The 14,613-nt window shown below is 46.0% G+C and overlaps 2 protein-coding genes across 3 annotated transcripts in view; both read right to left on the bottom strand.

Annotated features, from left to right (window-relative positions):
* Positions 1 to 1,728: 1,728 nt before the first annotated feature.
* On the bottom strand, positions 1,729 to 7,662 carry DMAC1 (distal membrane arm assembly component 1). The gene is made up of 2 exons (XM_084824396.1): positions 7,449 to 7,662; positions 1,729 to 4,334 (listed from the first exon to the last, which is right to left on the bottom strand). Exons 1-2 carry the CDS (start codon positions 7,645 to 7,647, stop codon positions 4,276 to 4,278), a joined length of 258 nt encoding a protein of 85 aa, XP_084680522.1. The 5' UTR covers positions 7,648 to 7,662; the 3' UTR covers positions 1,729 to 4,275.
* A 2,079-nt stretch (positions 7,663 to 9,741) lies between these two features.
* UQCC3 (ubiquinol-cytochrome c reductase complex assembly factor 3) overlaps positions 9,742 to 14,613 on the bottom strand; it is a 35,763-nt gene continuing 30,891 nt past the window's right edge. The window contains exons 1-2 of one of the 2 annotated variants that reach the window (XM_084824402.1): positions 11,106 to 11,311; positions 9,742 to 10,450 (exon numbers count right to left, since the gene is read on the bottom strand). In XM_084824402.1, the coding sequence (XP_084680528.1) occupies positions 10,319 to 10,450; positions 11,106 to 11,225 (252 nt within the window). In that variant the 5' untranslated portion in view covers positions 11,226 to 11,311 and the 3' untranslated portion in view covers positions 9,742 to 10,318. Of the gene's footprint in view, positions 10,451 to 11,105; positions 11,312 to 14,613 lie in introns of those variants that run through there. The other variant, XM_084824400.1, reaches the window with a different exon arrangement.

Raw genomic sequence — 14,613 nt, 5'->3', positions numbered from 1 at the left:
GCACTACATTGACTGCTGAAGAGGTGTTTCGGAACTGCTATTTGAAGCTCAACTTCTAGGCCACATTTCCAGGAAAAAGCATAGGCCACGCGGAGGATTGGGGCTGCGACCACGGGACCTTCCCCACGGGCTACACCCGCAGGTGAGCAAGCCTTTGCAAAACGTCTTGTTGAGGCCCCGGCCCCAAGGCGCCTCTCCAGGCAAAAAGCGCACGTGCCATGGAGGAGATCTGAAGGCTCAGCCTCGGACTGCATCACGCGGCTTCTTCCCTCACTGTGCTGGAGCAGCTGCTGGGAAAAAGGGTTTTCGGAACATATATTGCAGGCAGCAGGCCTTTTTTTTTTTTTTTACAAGGCAAAACACACCAGTCCAAAGGGAATTTGAACTCTCAGCCCGCAGCTCCAAAGCTCAGCTTCTCTCCCTCCTATGTTAGACTGGTAGGTGGAAGATCTACCTCGCAACTTACATTTCAGGCTCAATTTCTAAGCTGCCTTTCAAGGGAAAAAAAATGCAAACCAAGGAAGAGATTTGAACTCTAGCTTTTCACCCAGGCTTCTCTCCTCATTGAGGTACAGCAGCAAACTCTAAAGCAAGAGTTTTCAGAACTTGTCTTTCAGGCTCCTGTCCCATGCAGCCTTTCAGGTAAAAAAACAAACACACAAACGTAATCCACAAAGAAGACTCTCAGCTTCTGGCCACCAGCCCCACAACTAATCCCCTTTCCCCTCTGCATTACATCAACAGCTGGAATGTTTCAGAAGTTCTATTTCAGGCCTTGCAGGGTTAAACAAAAAGAGCATATGCCTGAAAGGGGATTCAAACTCCAAACCCCCAGATCTGCAAGTAGACTTTCCTCCTGCACCAGCTGTGGGGGGAAAAACATTGCCCTAGAACTAGCATTTGTCTCCCAAGGAGGAGAGGGGTCTTTAGAGCAGGGGTGAGCTCAGGAAGTAGATCACCAGATGTTTTTGACTTCACCTCCCAGAATTCTTCCCTAGCCATGCTGGCAAGGGCTTCTGGGAGTTGAAGTCCGAACCATCGGGAGAGCTACCTTCTGCCCACCCCTGCTTTGGAGAATCTAATTGGAAGCAGACCTCAAGGAGGCAGCAGCTCCTAAAACAAAATAAAGCTTCCTCTGGAAGATCTTAGTAACCATTACAACAAAGATTGTGGCACCTTAAAGACCAACACGTTTATTCTGGCATAACCTTAAAGAGCACACGTTTATTCTGGCATACGCTTTTGTGGACTAGAACCCACTACATCAGATGTGCATGGACTATTATGGAAAGGTTGAGGTTTATATACAATAGGTGGGGGGGGGAGAGAAGAAAATTGAAGAACAGGGAAGAAAAACAGTGAGGGCAGAGGAAAATTAAATGCAAAAAGTGACAATCACGTTATTAACAGTGGTCCTTCAGTGTAGTTGTTGCTGATAACACAAGCACCTAACACATGTAGCGTGATAACAAAAATAAAACCTTTATCCCAATCAATGCCAATGAGAAAATCCTTTATCCCAATCTGAGCAGGGTGGGCAGGATGGCTGCCATTTTGTCTTTCCCAGAAAGCCTTGTTATGAAGGGGGATGGGTGGAATTTTGGGAAATCAAAGATTTCTGCTGATAGTTTTTAAAAAATGTCTGCTTCCTTTGCCACTCACTGGGGGCCGCCATTAGAGTGGATAGCAGCTGAACATCTGCAGAAAAAGTACACACACACACACACACCTTTTGCAAACTGCACCTTATTTTATTTGGGAAGGGCAGTGTTATGCTCTACAGAAAGGGCAGTGATGAAAGCAAGCTTGTTAACATTATAAAGCAGGGGTGGGCAACTTTGGCCCTCCAGATGTTTCGACATACATGTCCCAAGATCCCTCACCATTGGCTATGCTGGCTAAGTAGGGCTGATGAGAGTGTAGGCCAAAATATCTGGAAGGCAAAAAAGGAGAGAAATGTCTCAGGATACAAGAATTTTGTTTTTGGAAAGCCCGATATGTTTCAGCCTTTTCTTTTTTTACTTTAAGGCCTTCAAGGGTTATAAAAACACTTGCAGAAATCCTTATAACAAAATATCTCCTGCTGTAAGTCACTAGTAAATTACAGCAGGAGATATTTTAATAGAATTTCTGTAGACATTTTATAACCCCTTGAAGATGGTCTTAAAAGTTTTTTTAAAAGTGGCCAAAACGTGTCAGGTTTCCACAAGTAAATTACTTGCACCCTGAAATGTTTCTCTCCCTTTTAGGTCTACTTTGGATGTTTACCAGCCTTTGTGCCCCCAAAACATATGAAGGGCTGCAAGTTGCCCATCCGTTATAAAGTTTCAATGTGACTCAAATGTTTAAATCTGAACTACTAGCAATGAAACACTTTTCACCCCAATTTCCCTGCCCATGAATACAGTGGAAAATGTCTAGAGCCCATTTGTGCACAGACAGCTTTGAGATAATCTCTGAAGCCCTTCTTCACATGCCCCCAACTGAAATACAACACGAGGCTACAAGAGCAGGACCTTTTCACCAGCAGCCTCATGATTGTTGGAATATCCTTCCCAGAGAGCCATACATACCTGGCACCTACTTTCCTGCACCAAGCAAAAGACATATTTATTTCCCCATAGACCTTTTTATACTCATCCATTATACTGTGGCTTTAGAGGGTTGTTTGGCTTGGTGAAATCAGGTCTTCTTTCACCTCCCTGCTCTAATGGGTTTTTGCTGCAAAGTTTTGATCTCTTAATCTCTGTTGTACAAGTGTTTCGATTTTACAGTTGCTTAGTTTGCTTCCTGATTTTTGTTTGTCATTGTGATTTTGAATTCTCCCCCTCCCGCACCTTGACCAGAGAACTGCTGTTATTGGGAGACTGATAAACTGAATAAACAGGATTAGACAAACTCATGGAGAAGAGCTCTGTATTACAGCTAAATGGAACTGCGATATTCAGAGGCATATCTTTTCCTATCAAGAATGGTTGCCTATGGGCTTTCCAGCAGCATCCATTTGGGAGAGAAGTTTGTCCAACTAGATGGACTTTGCTTTTAGCCAGGAGGGCAAATTCTCACATTCTTAAGTTAGCCACAACTATCTCACGCTGTTGCTCCGTGGGGTCTTAAGTCACTGCTACTGTTAGCTGAAGTGGGGCTACAGAATCACGTAGATGTATTGGCCTTGGCTGCCAGCCCCCGAATTCAGGAATGAACAAGAGAGAAAACAGACAGAAGAGTCTGAGGGGATGTGGCTGTGCAGAGCCTAACAAAGTACCAAAACCAACGGTTTGTTTGAAGAACACGGATCACATAATCCCTCAGGCGGGCAGCGCATTCCTCTTCCTCCTGGGGAGTGATGGGGCGAGGCTCTGTATGGCTGGGACCTGAGTGCTTATCCCGGGGTGCCAACTCTGAGCACTGCAGCCTGCTGATCTCAATTAGCATTGAGATCAGCAGGCTGCAGTGTTCATAAAAGCCACCAGTCACTGTTGACAATATTGGGCTTGAAGGACCGATGGTCTCATTCAGGATAAGACAGCTTCACCAGGAGGGTAACAAAGATGGAGGTTGTTGTGTTGTCTTGTTCTTCAAATCCCAAAGCCCCTCCTCTGCCCACCCACCTTAGAGGTGGGTTCTTCACTTTGGCCTCTTTCCACTCTGTCTTTTCTACAGGTTTGGTGCCTTCAGCTGTGTGATCATGCCAAGAAGGGTGACAACAGGTGAATCGCTCTCTTGCTGATCTCTCACTTTGCTGCTGCTGGAGGTGAAGCTCATCTCTCCTTGTGCTCCATCTCAGGGTGCCCATTTTCCCCATTCTAAGGGTGAAATGCCTCTCCTAAGGCTGTTACTGGCAATGAGGACTTCAAGCTAAAATAGGCTGCTATTCTGGCCTTACCCTGTTTTGCAGCACCCCTCGCTAGAAGAGGTTCAACATTCCTTGTTTACAAGCTGCTGCAACTACGACCAAAAACCACGGAGAGACAAGTGTCTTTTTAATGCACAAGTATGAAAACTCTCCATCCCTCCCAGGTGTAACACAGTGCTCAGCCTCCTCTGCTGACACTCTCAGCAATGAGGAAAGCTAAACACGTGACTGTCTGCATGGCTAAAGGGAAGGAAAGATGGTGGCATGGCCGTGGCTTTCCATGAGCTGGGTTGCAACAGTCCTCACTAATAAAGCCAACTGAAAACCAACTCTATTTGAGGTTTATTGTCTGTGCTATGAAGTGATGCTGAGTCTGGAAAAGGATGGGGTGGAGGCCCAGATGGTAAGGGGGCCTGTGATCACTTCTTCACTTTCCCAACTGGGTCTGTAATCACTACAACACCCCAACAGGCAAGACCTGGGAGGAAAGAAAGGAAGATAATTAGCAGAACACACATGATTCTGAAGGGAGTAAAGAAACGTGCCTCTAGTAGCCAACACAAGTGCTGAGTGCCAATTGATATGTAGCCAAAAATGGAGCCAATGAGAAAAAAAGAGGGAGATATCAGCATGTTTGGAGAAACCCTAAGAATTGAAGTGTAAAAAACAAACAGCTGAATGAGGACTCAGTATGCTTAGTGGCCACAGAATGCTGTGTATCTCTTGGGGAAAACAGGATGAACCAGATGAACAGAATGGATTTTTTAAGGAGAGGGCATGGCTGCCTGGAACCCTGAACATGAGCACATCTCACTGCAACATTTTGTTGCAGGTCACACTCATAACATTTAAGACAAAAGCACGGGGAGCATATTATCAACAAACCTCATTATGTAGCCAACAGGTAGAGCAGGTACTATATAGTGAATAATACAAGTCCAACACAATTCCTAACGAAATAACTGGTGCAAACTTCCCCACCCTGCCAAAATGTGTATTGTTTTTGCCACATAGTGCCTTCTGTCTGCAAAATTCTAGTGGCAACAGCCGAGGTGTCTCCTGATCAGCCATTCCCACTTTGACTTTGCAATAGAGATGGAAGTGAGAACCTTCCTTTAAACTTGGCCCCACTCTTGCAGGTTCCACAGAAATATAACAACTCAGCATTGATGTGGAATTTACCAGTGAGTGTATACCGGAATGGGTTAAGTCCAGCACTTACTGATAAGTATTTTTGTGGGACTGGGTCAGTCTCCAGTTCTTTGGGTCTGTCCCAGATCAATCAAGTGACCTGATTTCACAGCAATTCAGGAGTGGCAGGGACCAGATGTTGGCTATAATGCGGGATTATCTGTCCACCAATGCACTTGTCAAGGGTGGGCAACTTGTGGCCCTCCAGATGTTTTGATCTACAACTTCCAGCAGTTGCCCACCCATGAAATAAAGTTTACTTCTCTCTAAGCAGAAGCTCGTTTCTGAATGAGAAGGGTTGAGCACCAGCGATTAGACAAGCGGGGCGAGAAGCAGTCTCCTTCTGAGGATCAAATACTGGGAACAAATAGGAGGGGGCTCTTGCATTCATGTCCTGCTCAGTCTTCCCTGAAACACTTGGTGGGAAAGAGGATGCATGACTAGATGGGGAAGAGCCCTCACTCAGTGGGTCTGAGCACTAGCTTTCCATGCAGAAGGTCCCAGGTTTAATCTCTGGGTAGGGCTGGGAAATACTCTTGTCTGAAACCCTGGAGAGCCACTGCCACTCACTGTGGAGTAGGCAACCTAGTGCTCTCCTAGATGTCTTTGGACTACATCTCCCACATTCCTTGACCATTGGCCATGCTGGCTGGGGCCTGTGGCAAGATAGCTTATCTACCAGCAAAGACTGCATGTTTTATAGACAGAAATTGGTGATAGGAAAATTGTTCTTAAAGGAGAATGCTATTGTCGCCCTGCTTATTTAAGTTATATGCAGAGTACATCATGAGAAACGCGGGGTTGGATGATTCACAGGTCGGAATTAAGATTGCCGGGAGAATTATCAACAACCTCAGATATGCAGACGATACCACCCTAATGGCAGAAAGCGAAGAGGATCTCAAGAGCCTCTTGTTGAGGGTGAAAGAGGAGAGTGCAAAAGCTGGTTTGAAACTCAACATTAAAAAAACGAAGATCATGGCATCTGGCCCCATCACTTCCTGGCATATAGAAGGGGAAGAAATGGAAGCAGTGACAGATTTTACTTTCTTGGGCTCCAAGATCACCGCAGACGGTGACTGCAGCCATGAAATTAAAAGACGCTTGCTCCTTGGGAGGAAAGCTATGGCACACCTAGACAGCATAGTAAGAAGCAGAGACATCACCTTGCTGACAAAGGTTTGTATAATCAAAGCTATGGTTTTCCCAGTAGTAACATATGGCTGTGAGAGCTGGACTATAAGGAAGGCTGAGCGCCGAAGAATTGATGCCTTCGAACTGTGGTGCTGGAGAAGACTCTTACGAGTCCCCTGGACTGCAAGGAGGTCAAATCAGTCAATCCTAAAGGAAATCAACCCTGACTGCTCATTGGAAGGACAGATACTGCAGCTGAAGCTCAAATATTTTGGCCACCTAATGCGAAGAGAAAACTCCCTGGAAAAGACCCTGATGCCGGGAAAGATTGAAGGCAAAAGGAGAAGGGGACGGCAGAGGATGAGATGGCTAGATAGCATCACCAATGCAATGAGTATGAACTTGAGCACACTCCGGGAGAGAGCGGAGGACAGGAAGGCCTGGCGTGCTATGGTCCATGGGGTCACGAAGAGTCGGACACGACTTAACGACTGAACAACAACAACAACAACAACATTTTACTTATTTTAGCTAGCGATCCGGAATTTTAAGTTTATTCTATACGATTTGTGTTTGTGTTAACTTTGGGTAAACGTTGAGATCTAGTATACTTTGTTAAATGTTTGCTTTGCGGTGACCTGACAAGTTGCTGTTGTTCAGTCGTGTCTGACTCTTCGTGACCCCATGGACCATAGCACGCCAGGCCTTCTTGTCTTGCACTCTCTCCCGGAGTGTGCTCAAGTCCATATTCATTGCATCGGGGATGCTATCTAGCCGTCTCATCCTCTTCTCCTTTTGCCTTCAATCTTTCCCAGCATCAGGGTCTTTTCCAGTGAGAATCAGACCACTGGCCATGCTGGCTGGGGTTTATGGGAGTTGTACTCCGAGGGCACTAGGCTCTAGGTGGCAGCAGGGCTTTGTTTTTCTCTACCTCAGGGTTGGGCAACCTGCAGATGTTGGTGGACTGCAACTCCCATCAGCCCCTGCTAGCATAACCAGTGGTGATGGATGATGGGAGTTTGGAGTCCCGGACATCTGGAAGGCCGCAACTTGCCCACCTCTAGTCTAGCCATGTCAGCCCTGACACGGATGTAGTCGCTCAACAATGACGAGGGGCACAGGCGCTCTGCATATGTTCAGAGGCTTTAACTTACAAGGCCGATCTCTAGCATTTCAAGTAGGTCCCGGGGCTAGGGCGCCACCGCCCTACCTAAAAGCGTCTCCTCTCCTTCGGGCTGCCCGTAGCTCCCTGAGCCCGCGCACTTACCCAGGGCGAAGGTTATCTGTGTGATATGCCACATGTTGGGCGGGATCCTTTGCTGCATGACCCTGCGGGGCCCCAGGTAGACCCAGAAGGCGGAACCGATCAGCGCCGCCCCGCTCAGGAGGCGGCAGCTGAAGCAGTTCCAGAAGGGATGCTTTTGCGGGACCGCAGGAGGGGCGACGTCCGAAGCAGTGGGTGACATGGCTCCGTTTTCCTCTCAGAAAAAAGATGGCGGCGCCCAGGAAGCCACGCGAGAAGTCGATTGCGCGGGACGGCCGGAAGTACAGAACCAAGCCGCTCTACACTTTTTCTCATCTCAGTGGAAAGAGGCGGTGTACGTGCGCAACAAGCGTCCGGGGAGGTAACGTTTCCCCTCGTCATTTGTTCCATTTAACGCTAGCCGCGTCCTGGGAGGTAACGTTTCCCCTCGTCATTTGTTCCATTTAACGCTAGCTTCGTCAATATTTGTACATTAATACTAATTTCGATAGAAGCGGATTTTGTTTTACTTTTAAGGAATATTTGTCAGGAAGCATTAAGCAAGTAGCAGAGAGCGCAGGACAGGAAGGCCTGGCGTGCTATGGTCCATGGGGTCACGAAGAGTCGGACACGACTGAACAACAACAAGCCTATTTTTGCCACTTTCAAATTAGCTGTATTTCCCCCTTCCTATAACCGCATAGCTGTATCGTCTGAAATGTATTTTGAGTGTTTCAATTTAGTGTCATTTCTTTCTTATAACTCGGTCCCATTCACCCAACAAGAAGCTCAACATGACTTATATGGTTCCTCTCCTCCTCCTCCACTTGAGAGCAGAGCACTACTGGGCTGAGACCAACCAGCATCACGGTTGAGCAAAGTTACTATTTTATTTATTTAAAATATTTTAAAAATATTTTAAAATATTTTGTATACTTCAACAAAGTTGATTTCATGGCAGTTTACAACAATACATGACATATTAAGGGCACAATCCTTTGCATGTTTAGACAGAGAAAAGGCCTACAACTCCCAGCATTCCCAGCAAGGCTGGCTGGGGAATGCTGGGAGTTGTAGGCCTTTTCTCTGTCTAAACATGCATAGGATTGCGCCCTAAGCTTCCTTCTGGCTGCTGCTCACCTGATTGAAAGCTGCTTCTGCTTAAAGAGCAAGCAGATGCACCTATGATTTTTTTAAACCTTTGATTAGGGTTGCTGCACTGCATCATTGTTGTTTCGAGCACCTGTACCCACAGCATAAGACCAGATGAGACCATGTTCTAAAAAGGACTATCGAATGAATGAAGACAGAGACTTGGTTTAAAAATACTCAAATGTGTACAAGTACTGGCTCTAGTAATCAGATCATCATGCACAATAAATTTCCCATGCAAATAAAAAAAACCATGTATCAACATGGTAGCTCCAAAATACATTCTGGTTGGATTGTTTAATTTGTAATTTATTTTTTGCTTTTCTGTCCCTGTTTCATAATCCTAGGTTGTGGTTTCCTACATTCACTTCTTTTAATGGATATGTCTTAAGGGGCTGTCCCATTTCTCCCCCTTCTCCCAGAAAGTTCCAGCTCCTTAAATGCTCTGATCAATGGAACAAATTTTCCCAGCTACTTTATGAGGTTGCCAATGCTGCAGAATTTCCTATAAGAAAATTAGACTTGCTGAAGATAGTGGAATCTCCCAGTCAACGTGTTTATTGATCAAGGTGTAAATGTATCTTCTTTTAAAACGTTTCTCCCTTATCCCATGCCATAGCTCAGGTGTCAGGAACAAGTGGCCCTCAAGATGTTGGTGGACTGCAACTCCCATCAGCCCTAACCAGTATAGCTAATGGTGAGGAATGCTGGGAGTTGCAGTTCAACAACATCTGGAGGGCCACGCATCCCCCATCTCTGCCATCGCTGCTCTAGAGAACACCCTTTACTTTGACACCAGTTTTCAGCAAAACACCAGCAAAAGGAAATAGGGAGGCAGGGACAACAGGAGCTGGCTTGAGTCTGATTACTTGGGGCCACAGAAAATAGGTTTAGTCCCCTCCCAAATGGTCTCCATGTGCCTCCATTTTCTTCCATACAAGTGAATACTTGGCTTTCACATCCTGTGGGAAAATATTTCGTGCTGTTCATGGGCCATGTCCCTTCACTGGGCCCCAATCGCTTTCCTTGACCGCCAATCACTTGCTGGTTTCCTGGCTTCTGCACATCCCCATCGCCGCCCCCACGCCCCCTGCGTGCACATACACATTCTAAAAAGTGGAAATATCTCTCCTAACGTTTAGTTACTAGTAGTAAGACCGTTAAGCTAAATGTTGCCGGTATTTCTGCCTTTGGCTCCACTCAGACCACTGCAATGCCGCTCCCGAGAGCTTCTACGAAATAGAATTCAGCCCTTGGGCTGAAAGGGTTTCGGCTCCCCTTCAGTAAGAGATATGGGCCATACATCTTTGTGCACAGACACCAGCGCCACACAGGAATCTTTGCAATATTCAAGCCCACCCCCACCTCACCCCGACAGACATACACTTCTACCTTGTCCATCATAACGACAGGTATTTCTCTGGTTTACAACGATCCAGACATCATGGCAGGCATTGAATAAGTGCAGACAAATCCTCAAGGTGCCATTGTAATTTATGACAATCCGTTATTATTGCTCACCGTTGACACAAAAGCAAGCTGGGCCCCATGGCTGAGAAACACATGGATGCAACAGAAAAAACAAGAGCGCTCTCCCCACCAAAGGGGACAGCAACAGCCTCCTTACCCGATCCTACAATACCACACAGTTGTGGTGCAGCATAAGTTCAGAGCTGAGTCAGCCCAGAGACCTGTTAAGACAGGTTTACCCAGGGGTGGGCGCTCTTCCCATCCACACCCACTTATTTCCTCCAGGGCCATGGTTTACTGGCCACATTCTCATTGGTCTCGGCTGCTTCTTTAAGGACTGCCATCACCAGGGCATTCTGCTGTCGCCTCTCTGCCTGCAGCTGAGGATTGGATTCGGGGTACTCCTGAAGGGGGGAAATAAGATATTAGAGGGAAAGGGGAGCTGGAAAGAGGCAGAGAGAAATAAGATAGTTATGTGGCTTTACGGAAGCATTGTACGTTGCACCGAGGGCTCTATCAGGGCAGAAAATAACTTAGAACACAATCCTAAACCTGTTTAGACAAGGAATAGCCCTACATTTCCTAGCATGAGAACTGTAGCATTTTTTTTTGTCTAAACAAGCATAGGATTGTGCCTTTAGTAAACATAAGAGAATGCCTTCTATTGGTCTATCTAGGCCAGACCAAGCATGGGGGCCCTGGGTTCTTCAGACATTACTGGACTACAGCTCCTATCATCTGTAGCCATCAGCCACACCGGCAAGGGCTGATAAGAGCTGGGCTCCTAATGACATCCAGAGGACCGCAGGTTCCCTAGACCTAGCCTACTCTAACAGGCAGTGATTTCAGGCTTGGATAGGTGTTTCCCATCAAATCAGGAGTGGACAACTTATTGGGACTACAATTCCCATCTCCTCTCACCATTGGCTATGGGACTGATAGAAGTTAACTGGAGTGCCTGGAGAACTGGACCTCGGCCCTCCTGCAAGCAAAACAGGGGTTCAGGTTCATCTCAGCTCCGCTATACTATCCCACCTTCGCCCAGCAGGATTTACGCACCTTCGCCATCTCCTGCCAGCGGTTTTCATCCGGCGCTAACGCAACCCACAGTGCGAGCCCCAGGCCTGTACACCCCACCATGGCCCCCAGTCCCATGAGGATACGGTATGCAGTCCCCATGGAAACAAGCAGCCCCCTCCCCAAACTAGAGAGCAAGACCAACTTCTTCGGAAGGATGGGGGAAGAGAAACGGCAAGCACTACCATAGAGACGAGGAGCTGTGTCCTGGCCAGAGTGTCCTGACCAAAGCATAGAGATAAGAAAAGGGAAGAGTCGCAATGTCTATTAGCTAGCGATTGAGTGGGTAGCTTCCTTTAAACTGCTTTTCTTTTCTTTTCTTTTCTTTTCTTTTCTTTTCTTTTCTTTTCTTTTCTGCAGAGAAAGCTTCCCATAGAAAACAATGGTTTATTTCTGGTGGGAAATAATGTGATTCTTTGAGTTTTTAAACATATTTTACAAATGGCCTGGAAATGTCAGTGTCAATACAAATAGAGAGCCCATTATCCCTATACCCATATTAGGGTGGGGTGGGATTTGGCTTACAACAGCCCTGCAAAGTAATCCACTATTAATAGTATAAGTCAGAGGTGGGGAAGCTCGTTTGGAATCTCAGCCAACCCAGCCTCACCATACCAAATACCTCTCAGGTTCCAGTATGGTCAGCCTCCAAAGTCAGCCCCCATCCTCAGCCCAAATCCAGTGCTCAGGTGCACACAGAAGCTTTGTTTTCCTTTGATTTGTATGCAGAACCACTGACTTACATTGCACTGTTAAATGACTTAAAACTAAGCCGGGGCGGGTGGGGAACCCTGCGATTTTCACAAGAAATGTGGGCTGAATTTCTTTAACCTTTTCTATGTATGGGCAACTCTCACTTCTCCCTAAGGGATGGGGGCAGCCTTCCCCAACCTGGTGCCCACCAGATATTTTGGACTTCACTCCCATCAGCCCCAGCCAGCATGGCCAAGTGTCAAGAATGCTGGGAGTTGTAGTCTAAAATGTTTGGAAGATACCAGGTTGGGGCAGGTTACTCTAACGGTAGGCAACTTGGTGCCTTCCAGATGTTTTGGACTACAACTCCCATAATCCCTTACCCTGGGGCTGATGGAAGTTGTAGTCCAAATCATCTGGAGGGCTCCAGGTTTCCTACCTCCTGATCTAGAGGGTCCTCAGCAGTCAGCAGCCTATGTGAGCGCGAAAATTACAAGGCTGTGCACTATGGAGATAGGAAATTACACAGGGAACTGTTGTCTATGAATCGTATCCAATGTTGGTTCTACATAGAGAAGGCCCATTGAAATGAATGACACTGAAGTTAGTCACAACTAACTTGAATCCCATTCATTCCAATGAGTCTACTCTACATAGGAATAACATTACCCTATAATCCCAAACTTTATGGAGCATGGATACAATAGATTTTCCCATCTGGGAGTTGTCATCAAGCACATCTGGAGGACACTAGGCTGGGCAAAACCGATGGAGGTGTTCCAGGATGGAGTTGCAGGTACAGGGAGGAAGGGCAGCCAGGGGTGAAAGCTTGTTCCTTTAAGCAACATTGCCCAACTTTAAGAGTTGTTCTTTCTTTTACCAGCACCACACACAAATACACACGCATGTATACACACATACATAGCATAATAATACTTAATGTATTAGGTGCAGCATGCCTGAAATTCTGTGCACAGTTACCTGGGAGTAAGTTCCACTGAACTTGGTGGTGCTTATTTACCTTGCGCTCCAATGAAAGATCTTTAGCAATTGAAATGCAACCTTTATTTCTTTTATTTATTTATTATTACGTTTAAATCCTGCCTTTTTTTCTTCTGGCAAGGAACCCAAGGTGACTTACATGGTCCTTCTCCTCTCCACTTTATCCTCACAACAACCCTGTGGGGTAGGATAGGGTGAGAGTCAGTGACTGGGCCAAAGTTACCCAGTGTGCTTAGTGGCTGAGTGGGGACCAGAACCTAGATCTTCCAGGGCCCAGTCCAACACTCTAACCACTACACAACACTGACTTTAGCCAGCTGCAATGTAACCTGGAGCTTTTAATTAAAAATGCAAACTTTATGGTAAATAAGCGTTACCGTTGAAACTGTGAGAAGTAGGAACACCATCAAAGAAAAGAAATATACAGCCTGTTTGATCGTTTTCTTCATGCTCCAACTTCTTCTATGCTGATCTCTCACAAACAGTAGTAAAACCTGAAAGCCTCATTATCACCTCATTCATAATGGATGACACCACACCACATTTCTTCTTACATTAAAAGTATTTGATAGTTGGGGGAGCCAACTGGACATATACATAACATGTACAAATGCTCTATCTATCTATCTATCTATCTATCTATCTATCTATCTATCTATTATCATTATCATTTACTTTTTAAATATATTACCCTGTTCTACAACAAAATGGAGCTTATCCCCAAGTAAATGTGTTTAGCATCAGAGCGGTGGAAGGAAACTCCATTTTATTCTTACAGTCATGATGGTGCTATGATTTAAGTGAGTTCCAAATTAAAAATGGCACATGCTCAGAGTATTGGGTTGCTGTTTTTTCAGTAGGGTTGGCAAATGGGTTCCCCTGCCCCCCCCCCACTCAACGTATCAGGAATTTAGAAGCACACGACAGTGGGAAGGAAATGTTACTTCTGTGATTCACAACTGAAGTAATACAGATGGCCATATAAAGGCAGGGCACCCCCCCGGCACCCCCCCCAAAGACCATCAAAGACACAATCCTATGCATGTTTAGACAGAAAAAGTCCTATAACTCCCAGTGTTCCCCAGGGAGTGCTGGGAATTGTAGGACTTTTTCTGTCTAAACATGCACAGAATTGTGTCCTAAGTCTAAAATTACTTGGCAACACCTCTGCCCTCCACTGCACCTAACCACACCTAACCAAGTGGGGAGAGGTAAAATTACACCCCTGTTGATCCATTAGTTGGTCAGGAACTGGGAATAAATGCAGGACTTTAAAATGCAAACCACATACTTGTGAATTGCAATCAGAGTTGCTTTCTTCCTGCACATCCCACCCTGATCTTGTCCCTGAGCTTTTTAACAGTAGCCTGACAGACATCTATTTTAGCCAAGGATGCTCTTCCTTGGCATGGCGATAAAAGTGAAGAGGAATTATTCACCCGCTTAGTTTCTGTGTGACATCTTGCTTATAAAAGTCAAAGATCAGAGCCAGTTTAAAATAACAGAAACAAAAACTGACACCCCTACATCTTGGTAAGATCTGGTCCAAAATACAATCTCAATGGATAAGCCCTGGATATGGCAGAAAATGGGGTATACCTACACAGGGCTTAGAGGAGAACGCCTTGGATTGCTAAACTGTATGCCAGCTCCTGCTCCTTTTTTAAAACAGTTGATGTATGGACATTAGCGGCCGTCGTGTTTATTATGGCCACTGTGGTGTAGTGGTTAGAGTGTTGGCCTGGGATGTGGGAGATCTGGGTTCTTCCAGGTCAGAGTCAGTGACTTTGGGCCA

The sequence above is a fragment of the Heloderma suspectum genome, chromosome 17 (assembly GCF_057233095.1).
Source record: "Heloderma suspectum isolate Gila_16-S chromosome 17, 16-S_ref, whole genome shotgun sequence".
NCBI lineage: Eukaryota > Metazoa > Chordata > Lepidosauria > Squamata > Helodermatidae > Heloderma > Heloderma suspectum.
This window is presented reverse-complemented; position numbering and strand designations above follow the sequence as displayed.

Bases quoted from the DNA above. Each gene is read 5' to 3' on its own strand.
- DMAC1 (XM_084824396.1), bottom strand. From the start codon at position 7,647: ATGTCACCCACTGCTTCGGACGTCGCCCCTCCTGCGGTCCCGCAAAAG. The intron at 4,335-7,448 runs GTAAGTGCGCGG...CTTTCCTCCCAG, and splicing joins ACAGATAACCTTCGCCCTGG to GTCTTGCCTGTTGGGGTGTT.